Source organism: Podarcis pityusensis (genome assembly GCF_964106645.2).
Source record: "Podarcis pityusensis genome assembly, chromosome: 11".
Lineage (NCBI taxonomy): Eukaryota > Metazoa > Chordata > Lepidosauria > Squamata > Lacertidae > Podarcis > Podarcis pityusensis.
This window is the reverse complement of record NC_138036.1, coordinates 36,745,903-36,758,205: the sequence shown is the minus strand read 5'-3', so window position 1 is coordinate 36,758,205 and position 12,303 is coordinate 36,745,903. Positions and strand designations below refer to the sequence as shown.

Sequence of the window (12,303 nt, the reverse complement as noted above, 5' to 3'; positions counted from 1 at the left end):
TCTACTGCCAAGAATCTAAACTAATTTAGAATGTCGCTCATTGAAAAGTAGGCACTTTGCCATCCATGGGAGGTTTATTGAAGCCACTGTGTTAAGATTTTGCTTATGATGCAAAGTATGATACCCATTGTGGAAGGTAATTTTATTTTTTATGATGCATGCTTTCTATATTTTCCATTTCATAAAAGTAGTATTTTACCACTTGACAGCACTATGTTGAACACAAGGGCTAAAAGATTGCCGAATAACAGATCTCTGATAGTAATATTTGACCCCCTTATACTCAGATTCCTTTCATGTGCATTTGCTTTGCTTCTGTGCCCATTTTCCCTTCTCAGTTTATCCTAAGGGAACTCTCTCCCAATTTTCTCTTTGCCTGAGTTGTCCCTGCTCTCCCCAGTTCCTTAAAGGGGCACTATTCCTCCTATGTGTGCCCTGAAAGTATTTAAGCTGATCTCAGTTTGTATTCCTTGCTGGAAAATCCTTAATTACAGGTACTTTCACAAGGTCTAGGTAAGTAAGTCTTCCTAGGTTCACTGTAACATCCATTAGAAGTAATAATTCTAAGTATACTTACCAATCTTTCTTTCACTGAATAAAGACACTGATTTATGAGAGAGGCCTGCTCTTGCTCAGATCTCCTCAACTCATTTTCTATCCACTTCCGCTGGTTTTGGATTTGATCCTTAAAGTCATTTAAAACACCATTTATCCTAGCATTTAAAGATACCATTAGTGAATATTCATGCAACACAGTACGATAACTATATCCAGTTAAATCTGGAGACCTCCCTATCTCTGTCTGTCAAAAACACACACTCAACATTTACCTTTTAAGGTGGCTGGAACATTACTAAGCTATATCTCACACAGGCCGTTTTATATTGTCTAATTTTGTGTCTGCTAAATATAACTCTCAAGGCAGCCAACTTTCATGTGTGGCAGCATCGATCAATCAAGTAAATATAGTCACCACAGAATCACATTTGAGATATATTTTGAATTTGTTCCATATACTTCCAGGTTTTGTAAAGTTCTGTATGTGAGATGAAATTCCTGACTTTCTGCTCAAGGTTGTACAGTAGATATCAGCGTAATACTTGGACCCAAGGGTATTCCCAAATAAGAAGCAACTAAAAAAACCAAAAACCTGACATTTGAGTCATTTGATTCCACTCATTTTTCAGTATAATATGTTAGCTTATGAACACAATTTCTGAGCTAGAAAACCCAAAGACTTAAAAAGAAAAAAGGTGAATCTAACATCCAGCTATGCAACAGGTGGGCGGGAGTATAAAAGGCCAGAATAATACTGAGAAACAGAACTGGTTGAGAATACGAAATCTCCAAAGTGTAGCCTGAGGATCTGAAACACAGGCCTAGTTAGACCATCCTGAAAGTAAGAGATGAGACGCCTTGATATGAACAACAGTGACAAAGCCATGAGCCAGAAATCGGAGTCTCTCTGTGGGAGTGTGTACCTACATACATAACATCAGCAATAATTGGTGAAGTGACTCAAGGCCATGTTTTACTCATAGCTCTGAACCTATGTGATTTTGCATGACTCATGTAGTTAAGTTTTGAATTAGTTATATATAGAAAAAGAGTCACAGAAAAATTAAGAAATTGGCAGAGAAAACCAGAAGTCCTGTGTAGAGAGACCTTAGTGTGCAGTGAAAAGTTGAAAGGGGTAGGTTGCAAAAAATAAACCTTGAGCTTCATAATGCGTCCCCACCCCTCGTAAAAAGACTTTTGGCATTAATGTCTCCAGTAAGCAAAGTTATTGTTACTTTTCTGAATACTTCACCACATTAAAACAACACAAAGCAAAACAAAGAAAACACTTGCACACAAAAAAACTAAACCATCAAGAAGGGGGCTTGGCGGAATTCTTTCTCATGGATGTGCTAGATTTCTATACAAAAAGATTTATAAATGCAAGGAAACAAGGTGCAAACATCTTTGCACATGCATAATCTCTGGGCTATGGCTCATAATAAACGATTACAATAAAGGGGGAAAGTGCAATTCTTCCTTTGCTTTTTGAGGGGCAAGAGCATCACTTTGGCAATTTACTCTGCGACCAATATTGTTAGGTTTCTATGGAAGTTTTCTCACTAGTTTGTCAGGATTCCCAAAAGCATGTAAATAAATGGTTCTGTTCTGCTCCCTCAAAAAAATTCCATTGGCCTAAACTAGGTGTGTTAATAAAGTTAAAAAGCTTTCACCACCTACTTGAGATCCAGGAGCTGCAATTCATGATGTTGATTTCCTTGTATTGCCTTCAAATTTGAGTTTTGCTCTGAGTTTGAAGTGTCTATCTTGCCTAAAAGCTGCATTACCTAATAAGAATTCAACAGGGAACACTCTTTATAAGGCAGAATTCCAGCACTTACATTAAACACACATTATTGCTGCAGTGAGTGGGAAAAGCCAGAATTTCCGACAGGCCCATTCTTAAAAGCTTTTCTCAGAATTAATTTAACTCAGTAATAAAGGCTTGCCATCAACTGGTACAAAATAATTTAGTATCCGCCAGAATTTCGCTGATTGAATTATGTGTATCGACAACTCTTAAAACCCAGTGAATTCAGTGTGGCTTTCAGGAGCAGTTATAACTGACTAAAATGTTAGGGTCATGAGTTGGAGAGTACATAAGGGTGCTTAGATAAGATTGAGGAAAAATCAGTTTTATATTTGGGAAATGTATCCTGAGGTACAACTGCACTACAACTGACCGCAGGCCATCAATGAACAAAGCCAGTTTAGTACTCTTGAAGGGACAAAGTGGTGTGAGATTTTTAGTGTTAGCTGTTGATGCTCTGTTTTGCATTCTGATCTTACGTGTAATCCAGGGAGGGCTGTATCGTGATTATTTCTGGATGTGTGGCTAAACTCTGGACACACACACACCCCACCGCCTTTTCCTGTTGAGCTTTTATTTGTCATTTTCCCCTGCTTGATGTCTCTCAGTAGGAAAAGACTAACTTTGTTTTTACATTCTTTGGTATTCTGGTATATGTGATTCATGACGTGCATTTATTCTATTTTACTTGGATTGTGGAAGCATCATTTTCTGCCAAGAGGAAGACAGATTTGAAACATGCCTCTGGCCGCATTTTTCCGGTGAAATATTTCCACTCGCACCCTCTCAAGAATACCTGTCCTTTGAGAAAGACAGTAAACTGTCAGTAAGGAATACAGGAGATTGGGAAATAAAGTGTGGCTACTATACTATGAAGAATGAAGGCAATACTGAAGCAAAAGAAAAGACCAGCCATCTAATGCCTGCTAAATAATAGCTTTGGTCTTTAATTGAGCAGGGCTTAATCTCCAAAACTGAGAAGCCATGAATATCATATGTAGCAATATACATGGGTAGCTTATTTTCTATTAGTACTGCAAACATCTGAACATTCATGTTAGATCAGATACCTTCAAAAAGTATGCAGTTTAAAAAGTTCTTACAATGAGGGTACATCAACAGTCTTTATCTTACATACTTGTCAAAGAATGACAGAATTATAGAGTTGAAAGGGACCTAGAAGGTCACTTAGTGCAACCCCCTGGAATGCAGGAATCTCAACTAAAGACAGATGGCCACCCAACCTCTGCTTAAAATCCTCTAGTGAAGGAGACTGACTCCAGGTGTAAGGGGGCTATTGGTAGAGTTCCCTCTATGGACCCCCCCCCCACTCCTATGTTGGGAGGCCACCATGAATGTGGGTTTACCTGGTAACAGTGGTGAATGGCTAAACCAACTACTATTAATTTCTCACAATTCCCTTGAGTGATACGATTGTTAATGCTCCAGGGCTCTGTGGGAAGCTTTTGGCTGTCTATCACTCAGTAAGTTGGCTGGGAATCCAGGGGAGGCACCAGCAGTGGTGGGCCCTGTCTAATGCCTGAGGGTGCCTGGTGCTGACACTGTTTTGGGGTTACAGGCCTATATATGTCAAAAAAGGTAAAGCTAGCAAGCAGTAGCCAATCTCCTTATAGATATGAAAGTGTAATCCACTGTTGTCTTTTACTTTAATAAGTCTGCACATGCTCAGTGGCAGAGTTGAGGCTGGCAGCAGTCACCTTTATGGGCAGCTAGCTCATTACCTCAGAACAGTTTGGCCTCCTTTCTGTAAGGCCCTGAATGCCTAAGAGCAGGTTAGTAGTAAGGTTCCCTTTAAAGTTTTAAAATGAATTACGAATCTCCTCAGCAAGTTCCTTGCTTGTTGATGTTTTTCTGTTGCAAAGGGCGGTAAATTTCAGTTCCTGAGTGCCAGCTTGTTTGCGAGAGAGCTGCTGTGGAACTGAAGTGAACAACAAAATGCTCTGTCTTCATCACTTGCTAACCGCACCCAGATTTCACATATCTGAGATTTACAGATAGGGTTTCCTGACAGGCTTATGCAACTTTTCTTTCTTTCTTTTTTTGGTATGATTCTTACATTCTTTTGTTTATCAAAGGTCTTTATTAAGTGTCTCTGAAGGGATTCACAGATAGGTAAATCAAAACACCAAACAGAAGTATATAAATAAGGTTTTTACATAATTTTAGGACACTTATGTAAATTATAGGATTAATAAAACAGAGCACTGTTCTCCCAAAGTTCTTTCTTTCAGGTTGTGTCGCCACAAAACCTTTTCCTAAAGCTTAATTTATATGCTGGCTGGAAGGGCAAATTGCCTCTTCTCTTTGCTCACAAACAATTTTGTCCTATTAATATAGACATTCCCAGACTGAGCTTTTGCCCTCAAGCATGAGCCTCAAATGCACAAAACACTGAAAATCGGGCTCCTGTAAGATTAAATCTAAAATTATTTTGGGGTTTCAATCTTTTTTTAAAAAAAACAAACCTGGAAAAAACTTACAAAACCATTCTATTAATGTTAATATTTTTACACACCTTTGTACAGTGTTTAGTTTTCAGTACTGAAGAAGTACTACCTCTCACTATTTATTATGGATTCTTTTAAACAAACCATAGGTAACACTAACCACAGTTTGTCTGTTTAGATGATACAAGCTGTCATTAAGCAAAGATGGTAGTAATTGCTTCCAAACTGCTCAACAGAAGAAGCAAAATGGGAGACCATGTAAGCCAAGGCTTTCTGTAACTCATTCATGGTACATTTAATTATTGTTCGAACTCAGCCTCCGTCTTTCACTAAGGTCAGTCAGTAGTTTGGAATCAAATGGGGAACTGGGGCAATGTCTGACACGCCTTAAAGATTTGAATAACAAACATTCAGATTCACTCACCTTCAACTCCAAATTATTAGCATAATTTTCTACAGTAGACTTGATTGCATGAATTTCTTTCTCTTGTTTTGAGATCTCATGCCTGATGATATTTATATCTCCAGAGAGTTTTGCAATGCTGGCATCACATCTGGAAGCAAAGGTGGATGACAGAATGCAAAGTAGTGTTAACAGTCCCCAAAAATTTCCACAGCCCCATCAATACCTGACACCATCTCTCACCTAGAAGTGCATCGACTCAAACCTTTAACTTTCCTCCAGAAGGCAGAATCCATACACCATGCACTTAGCTCTTTGACTCTTACCTAAAGACACCCCCTCCAATCAATTCAATCTATTTGAGGCTGCCTTTGAAGAGTATCTTGAAACTACACTGGTGCGAAATGTTAACCAGAGCAGTTGCTGTAACACCCATTCTGCACAATAGCACTGGTTTCCATGTGCATGTTATTTTGTTAGGCAACATCAAGGCTTGCAAATATGGAGGTCATCATTTGTGCTCCCAAGCACATAACCAAAAGGCTAAGCTTTCTTTTTAAGACAAAAAATAAGTCTATAGCCCTCTTAGAAAGTTATGAAGCAAAACATGTAGATACCCTAAGAAATTTATGTGAAATAAGACAGCCTGGCTGCTCCTGCCTACCAGTGCTTTTAGCCAATGGGTGAATAATTGCTATGATTGAAAAGTGAGTTGTTTGGATACAAGGAGATAGGAATCCATGGGATCCTAAAGAGAATCCAACACGCCCATCCCTTATTGCACTGTTCCTAGTTTACTCTTATTTTCTAGTCCTTGGCAGCTTCATAGTTTCTCCTTCCGTTTTTCTTAGCAGCAAGGAGGCATTTTTCTGGTGGGTATATATTGCTCTACAGGAGGGAAAGTACAGTCTTTTATTAAGAATTTATTGTATAATTAACTTACAGCGCAATGCTATACATGTCCACCCAGAAGACAGTCTCTTTGTGTTTAATGGGGCATATTCCCAGGTAAGTGGCTGCAGGATGGCAGCTTAGGTTTTGGTTTGGCACTGGGGGAAACTGGGTTCTTCTGCCTTGCTGGATTGCAGGGGTGTAGTGTGGGGGGGGGTGCCAGAGGGGCTATGGCCCTGGGCATGGATTTTTGAGGGGGCTTGAAGCAGCCGTCCCCATACAGCCGCCTAGCCCAGAGCTTCTCTCCTGGGCGTCAGAAGAACCAACACCCACAGCGAGAAGCGTCAGGCTGGGCTGTACTGGGGGCATAAATTTTCCCCATCGCTCATGCTCTAGAAGGGCATATTCCCTGAACATGGAAAAGTAGCTTTCAGATGTGTAGAGACGGGTCCTAAGCAAGCATAGTAACAGCTTTTGTACTAGAGGTTTTTCAGTATTTCAAATTAGGCTAGCTCAACATTTCCATAAGAGAGCACTAGTAACAAGCAATATGCAAAAAGTGCTCATAATGTGGTATCAATCATTCCCTTGTACTATAGCTTAATCTAAGAGCAATTACTCATTTAAAATTGACTGCTTAAACACAGCTACTAAAACCAGCCTTTATTGCTGCAATGTCAGGAGGTTGTGCTGAGCCTAGAGATTTGTGCTCGCTCATCTCACTCTCACAAAAAAGGTGGAATAAATTGGCTTTACTTTAATAAAATAACCCAGGGAACTAACACTAATTATTTAGATCACTACTTGCTCTGTTAATTATATAGGAAAGTGTCACATATTAAATTGTTTATCCCCTGCAGTTCCTAATACGGTGTTTCAGTGCCAACCTTAAGGCCAAAATATAATGCACACTCTTTGAGACACTGTTAAATACGCAAGCCAAGTTCAATAACTACTCCAAAAGGGGTGATCTCGTGGCAGATGGGATATCTGTGCAAAAGTATTGAATGGTAATTCAGTTTCATCGACCACACATTTTCCTATGTTGCTTAATATTTGTGTAGTTGATCTACACAAAGCTGACCCACCAATACCATTCCAAGGCCAATAAATAATTTCTTTTTTTTTTTACTCTTGTGACTAAGGAGTTTGTGAAATCAAGACAGCTTCTGTGATCCATGGATAAAAGCTTGAAAGTGCAATTCCTGTAGTTTCTGTCCAAAAGCCTCTTTCCAATTCCAGTCTATTTAAAACCCAGTAACCACCTGCAAAGCAGCACCATTGTAACTTATCCCCCATCCCTGTTTCTTGTTTCTTCTCATGCTAAGAATTCTATCTTTACCAATCCTCTCACTGCGTGAGTTTAATTAATGAGGCAATATTTATACCAAAATTTAACATAGTATTTTAAGTTTGGGATGGAGGAAATAGGCTCTGTGTGAGATCCTTCTGCATTCATCAAATGTTAAAATATAAGCCAGGCCAACTTCCTGTGTTGAAGTGATAGCATGGGTGATGGGCCATTAAAGGAAACAAAGGAACGGAACTCTGTGTGAGGCAGCAAATGGGTGGGGCCCCTCCCCCAGATCACAGTTAGTTAGAAGATAGTGCCGGAGTCTGGAGTAGAGTTTGGCTGTGACGTGACCTAGAAGTAAAGCAGCAAGTTGGAGAGTCAGAGCAATGTTTGATTTCTGTTTGAATCCAAGGCTGTAGCTGTGGGAGAACAAGATGGTTTTTGGGTGTTCATGCTGTGAACCCCTCCATCAGAGGCTCAGGTGGTATATGTGTGTAAATAAACCATATATCATGAAGACTCCACAGTCTTGGCTGTGTGCCACTTCCAAAAGGAAACACGAGCCCTGGGTAAGATCCTGGAATGCCTGGAATTTCTCACTGCTCAGAAACTGGGGTGATGTGCAACAACATGTACAGAACACTTCCTCCAGCTTTGAACTTAAGAGGCACCAGTTCAGCGTTCTACAAATGGGAGTCTTCAATTATAAAACCAAGGTATTAGAGGAAAACTTCAAAACTACATGATACATTAAATCACTTGTGTTCCCCCCCTTAAAAAAAAGAAGCCGCCAGCAGTGGCCTACGTGTTTCAGCACCATGGCAATGGAATGGGATCTACACTTCCCCCAGATACTGTGATACTGATCATTGCCACTGCATGCCGAAGCTATTTGACCCAGGGGAGAAGGTTCTTTTGGGCAAGTAGCAGCTTCCTGTTCAGAGCAAATGGTGCTGAGAGGAGCAATTTTCATCAGGTCCACGGTGCTGGTGTAACGTAACTCCCTATGCCACCAGCACCAATTCTGATTTGGATCAGCCTCTATCCACCACCACACATAGAGAGGTGGCGGCAAACCACACATTTAATGAAACACGTAGTTTTGTTATTGTAATGTGCTTTGTTTAAGGACACGCAGTTTTAGGGTCAGGGTGTTTGTATGGAGAAAGCTCTTTCTTGTGTCGCCACACAATGCATCTGCCCCCACAGTAGAACACAGAGAAGGGCCTCTTCCCAAAATCTGAAGGCGCAGGTATGATGATAAAACTAGTGGTGCTCCTTCAGGTATTTGGGTCCCCAGCCCAGGATGTTGTAAATGTGAGCCAAGGTTCAAATATTGTTGAGGTAGGTTTCCCTTACTAAAGTATGTCAAACTTACCTAGCTACTCTTCCACGTAGATCTCCAACTCCCTGCAAGTGTTTATGGTCTAGACTCTGCATAGCAAAGTTAGTTCCTGATGTTGCATCATCTCTTGATTTTATTTGCCTCTCCAGAACCTATAATTTGAGCAGAATTGTAAAGGACTGTACCAAAGCGTGTTTTATACAAATTATTGTTGTTGCTTTTATTATTATTTATTAAATTTGTATACCACCTATCATCTGAAGATCGCAGGGTGGTGGTTCACAACATAAAAACACGTGTTATACAAACACCCAAACTGCTGTTATTACTTAAAATAGGGGGCCTTACATTGGAAGCTAAAGAGCAGCTGAGTCTGCACTGGTTTACATTTTTTAATGGGCTAAGGCAATTCCTTTACCTTAGAGATTATCACATTCCTCAGACCTGGTGGTACCTTTGGAAGTTGACGGTCCCACACTGTCGAAGCTTCCAATATCTGCCTGTGTTTGTGTATACAATTTTCATCCATATTGCCGACATTCAATATAGAATCTTGAGATATGGGGAAGGTTCCTAAGGCCCTAATCACATTATTTGTATTTTCCCTGGCAAGTGAACTGGTCTCCAAACCAAACAATCCAATGGATGAATAAACTAGGTCTGACAGCATAGTGGCAGCTGAATAATGAAAGTGTAGAGCAGTTTGTACTGTGGAAATGGGGACTTTGCTGTGGTCCAAAGGGAGGCCGTGTGTAACCTGAAAGCAGGAAGGCCAAACCTAGGACAAAAGTTCCTTGAAACCACACTACATTACTCACACCCATCTCCCTAATGGCAAGACATTTGGTCTGGTTCAGATGTAAGGTGAAATCATCATTCCACACTATATGAATTAGGGTTGAACAACCCAGGCTCTGAAATTTATCCTGGCTTCTTTTAACAAATCAGCTTTAGACAAACCATTATTTCCATTCTCATGGCAATGAAAGGTGAAAGGGGAGGGGGAGCATGTGAGTACAAGGCTCACCACAGTTCATTCAGATAGCAGGAAACCATGGCTTCTGTTATGCCTTAATTGGACCATAGTGGGTGCCTCTAGAGCTGTCCAGAAACTTAATTTTAATAAATATATTGCTATCAACAGGGAAGGCATGCATAGCCAGGCTGCAGGCTGCCTAAGAATATCACAAAACTGTGTTGTTGGTGCTGTCTGTGCCACAAGTTCGCCACCTAAGGACTAAATGCTAATAGTGGGGTGGGAGAGCTGAAAATAATGCCATAATATTTCACACCTGGCCATCGATGTGCCACTTTGGTTCCAGATAGTACATGGGTAGACAAGCCTGAAAAGCCCGGGACACAATGTTTCCCCCTGTATTGTTCACACAGTACATTTGTTAATGTGGCTGATACTTTTGGCACTCGATTATATGTAACACTCGGGCCCAGATGAGACATTTTATTTATTTTCTTCAGTGACGGTGTGAATCATGAGAGCTATATACAGTGAGAGGGGTGTTTCTCTCTCTGAAACGGGAAGTACACTCTGAGTATTGTATTTTCTTTCATGTTTGATGCTGTTAAATCAAATAAGGCTGGGATGAAGGTTTTATGGTCATATTTGCAGGGGGTTGGGCTAGATGACCTTTGGGGATACCTTCCAATTGTGTAATTCTATGGTTCCATGATTTTTTTTGGGGGGGGGGTAAACCTGGTGTTTATTTTGCTCTAGGAGGCTTAGTTTGGTCAGAATCTAGTAAAAACTTCCAGAGTTAATGCAAAATACATTACTTCTGATAAATGAGCCACTATAGCTGCTAGAGGGCCGTGTGACCCGGAAGTGTCTCCGGACAGCGCTGGCCCCCGGCCTCTTAAGTGAGATGGGCGCACAACCCTAGAGTCGGGCACGACTGGCCTGTATGGGCAGGGGTACCTTTACCCATGTACTATCTGAAACCAAAGGAAAACATTGGTTGCCAGATGTGATTTTTTCCCCAGCTGTCTCACTCCACTATAAAGCTGTTAATTCTGAGAATTCATGAGAGTGTGGGAATAGAGAACATTCTCTCCTTGCCTGCCTCTAACTTTGTTCTAAGTGATTCATTATTATTTCATGAATATAACTGAAACAACAATGTTTAAGTACTCTTTTAAAACATTTTTAATTATGCTGAATCTCCCCATAATTTGAAATACTCTATTAGAATGTGTCTGTCCTCCTAATGGTTTTGTTATTTTATATAACATGGAAGTGCTGATTGCTTAGCAAGTAGCAGGACAAACCAAAGAAATCCATCGTGGTTTTATGACTCTACTCAATTTACCTCCTCATGTGGAATATCATTAATGCTTCCATCAGTATAGTTGCTATGACTCTGAGAATAGGGTTGTTAGCTTACAGTCTCCCTGGTGGCCAACTCTGCCAGGATCCAAATTCATGGTTATTATGGCAGTCTCTTCTTCCAGTGCAAAAGAGGCTAATTAAAAACAACCTTTGTGCCAGGAAGTATTTCATTATTATGACGGTTTTTTAGATGCTAAGTTTGTGTGTGGGTAAAATAAATGTCTCGACTCAAGAGGGTGTTGTGGGGGATTGCAACTACCTGACCCCCCAATTAACACCCAGTTTCATGCATGGAAGAAGAGAAAGCCACAATAATCTGTAAGCAAAACATAAGGTATGGGGGAAGCTGGCTGTAGAATCCTAAAAAAAACTTGAGGTAGGTCCAGAAACATATAGTAGGGAGCCTTTTTCATCAATAGAGTATGGAGAAACATTCCCCACCTGCAATTTGAAAGGCTATAGTCCATAATTCTGCCACCTCGTAGTTCTAAATTTTTAAGCTCTGGGGATGGGGGTGTCTTGTTGGTGTTTCTCTAGTGTTTGAGCTGTACCAGGGAATGCTTCCTGGATTATTGTTATGGGGCCCTAAAATGTTTCACAAGGGCCCTAAAATGTTTCAGGAAGGCTAGAGTCTAAGTCAGAGCTTTCCAAACTGTGTCACAACATGTTAGTGTGTTGGCTGCAGTGTGTAGGTGGGTCGCGTAAACTCTCCCAGTGCTCCTCCCGGGGCTTAAAAGGGGTTAGTTTAACCTCTGGTTTGCTAGTAAAACTGAATTACTATGTCACACAAAATGATGCATGTCTGAAAAGTGTGTCACCAACATGAAAAGTTTGGAAAGCTCTGGTCAAGGTGCTTTGGAGAATCATCACCTATCACTTAAGCATGGAGAAAGAATCAAAATGATGAGGGGCCAAAGTGCAAAGAAAAGAGAGTCAAAATTACCTTTCTGGATACTCAGCTGAAAATGCCTTTGAAGATAAACTAGTACATACGTACCTTGGCCACTCGAACGCTTTGGCTCCCGAACGCCGCAAACCCAGAAGTGAGTGTCCTGGTTTGCAAATGTTTTTGGAAGCCGAATGTCTGACGCGGCTTCCGAGGCTTCCGATTGAGTGCAGGAAGCTCCTGCAGCCAATCAGAAGCCACACCTTGGTTTTCAAATGTTTTCGGAAGTCGAACAGACTTCCAG

The 12,303-nt window shown here is 40.7% G+C and overlaps 1 protein-coding gene across 2 annotated transcripts in view; it reads right to left on the bottom strand.

Annotated features, from left to right (window-relative positions):
• FAM81B (family with sequence similarity 81 member B) overlaps positions 1 to 12,303 on the bottom strand; it is a 30,185-nt gene that overhangs the window by 4,695 nt on the left and 13,187 nt on the right. For both annotated transcript variants that reach the window (XM_080972993.1, XM_080972994.1), the window contains 4 exons: positions 8,803 to 8,921; positions 5,261 to 5,390; positions 2,239 to 2,345; positions 578 to 713 (listed from right to left, as the gene is read on the bottom strand). In XM_080972993.1, coding sequence (XP_080829119.1) covers positions 578 to 713; positions 2,239 to 2,345; positions 5,261 to 5,390; positions 8,803 to 8,921 — 492 coding nt within the window. The remainder of the gene's footprint in view (positions 1 to 577; positions 714 to 2,238; positions 2,346 to 5,260; positions 5,391 to 8,802; positions 8,922 to 12,303) is intronic.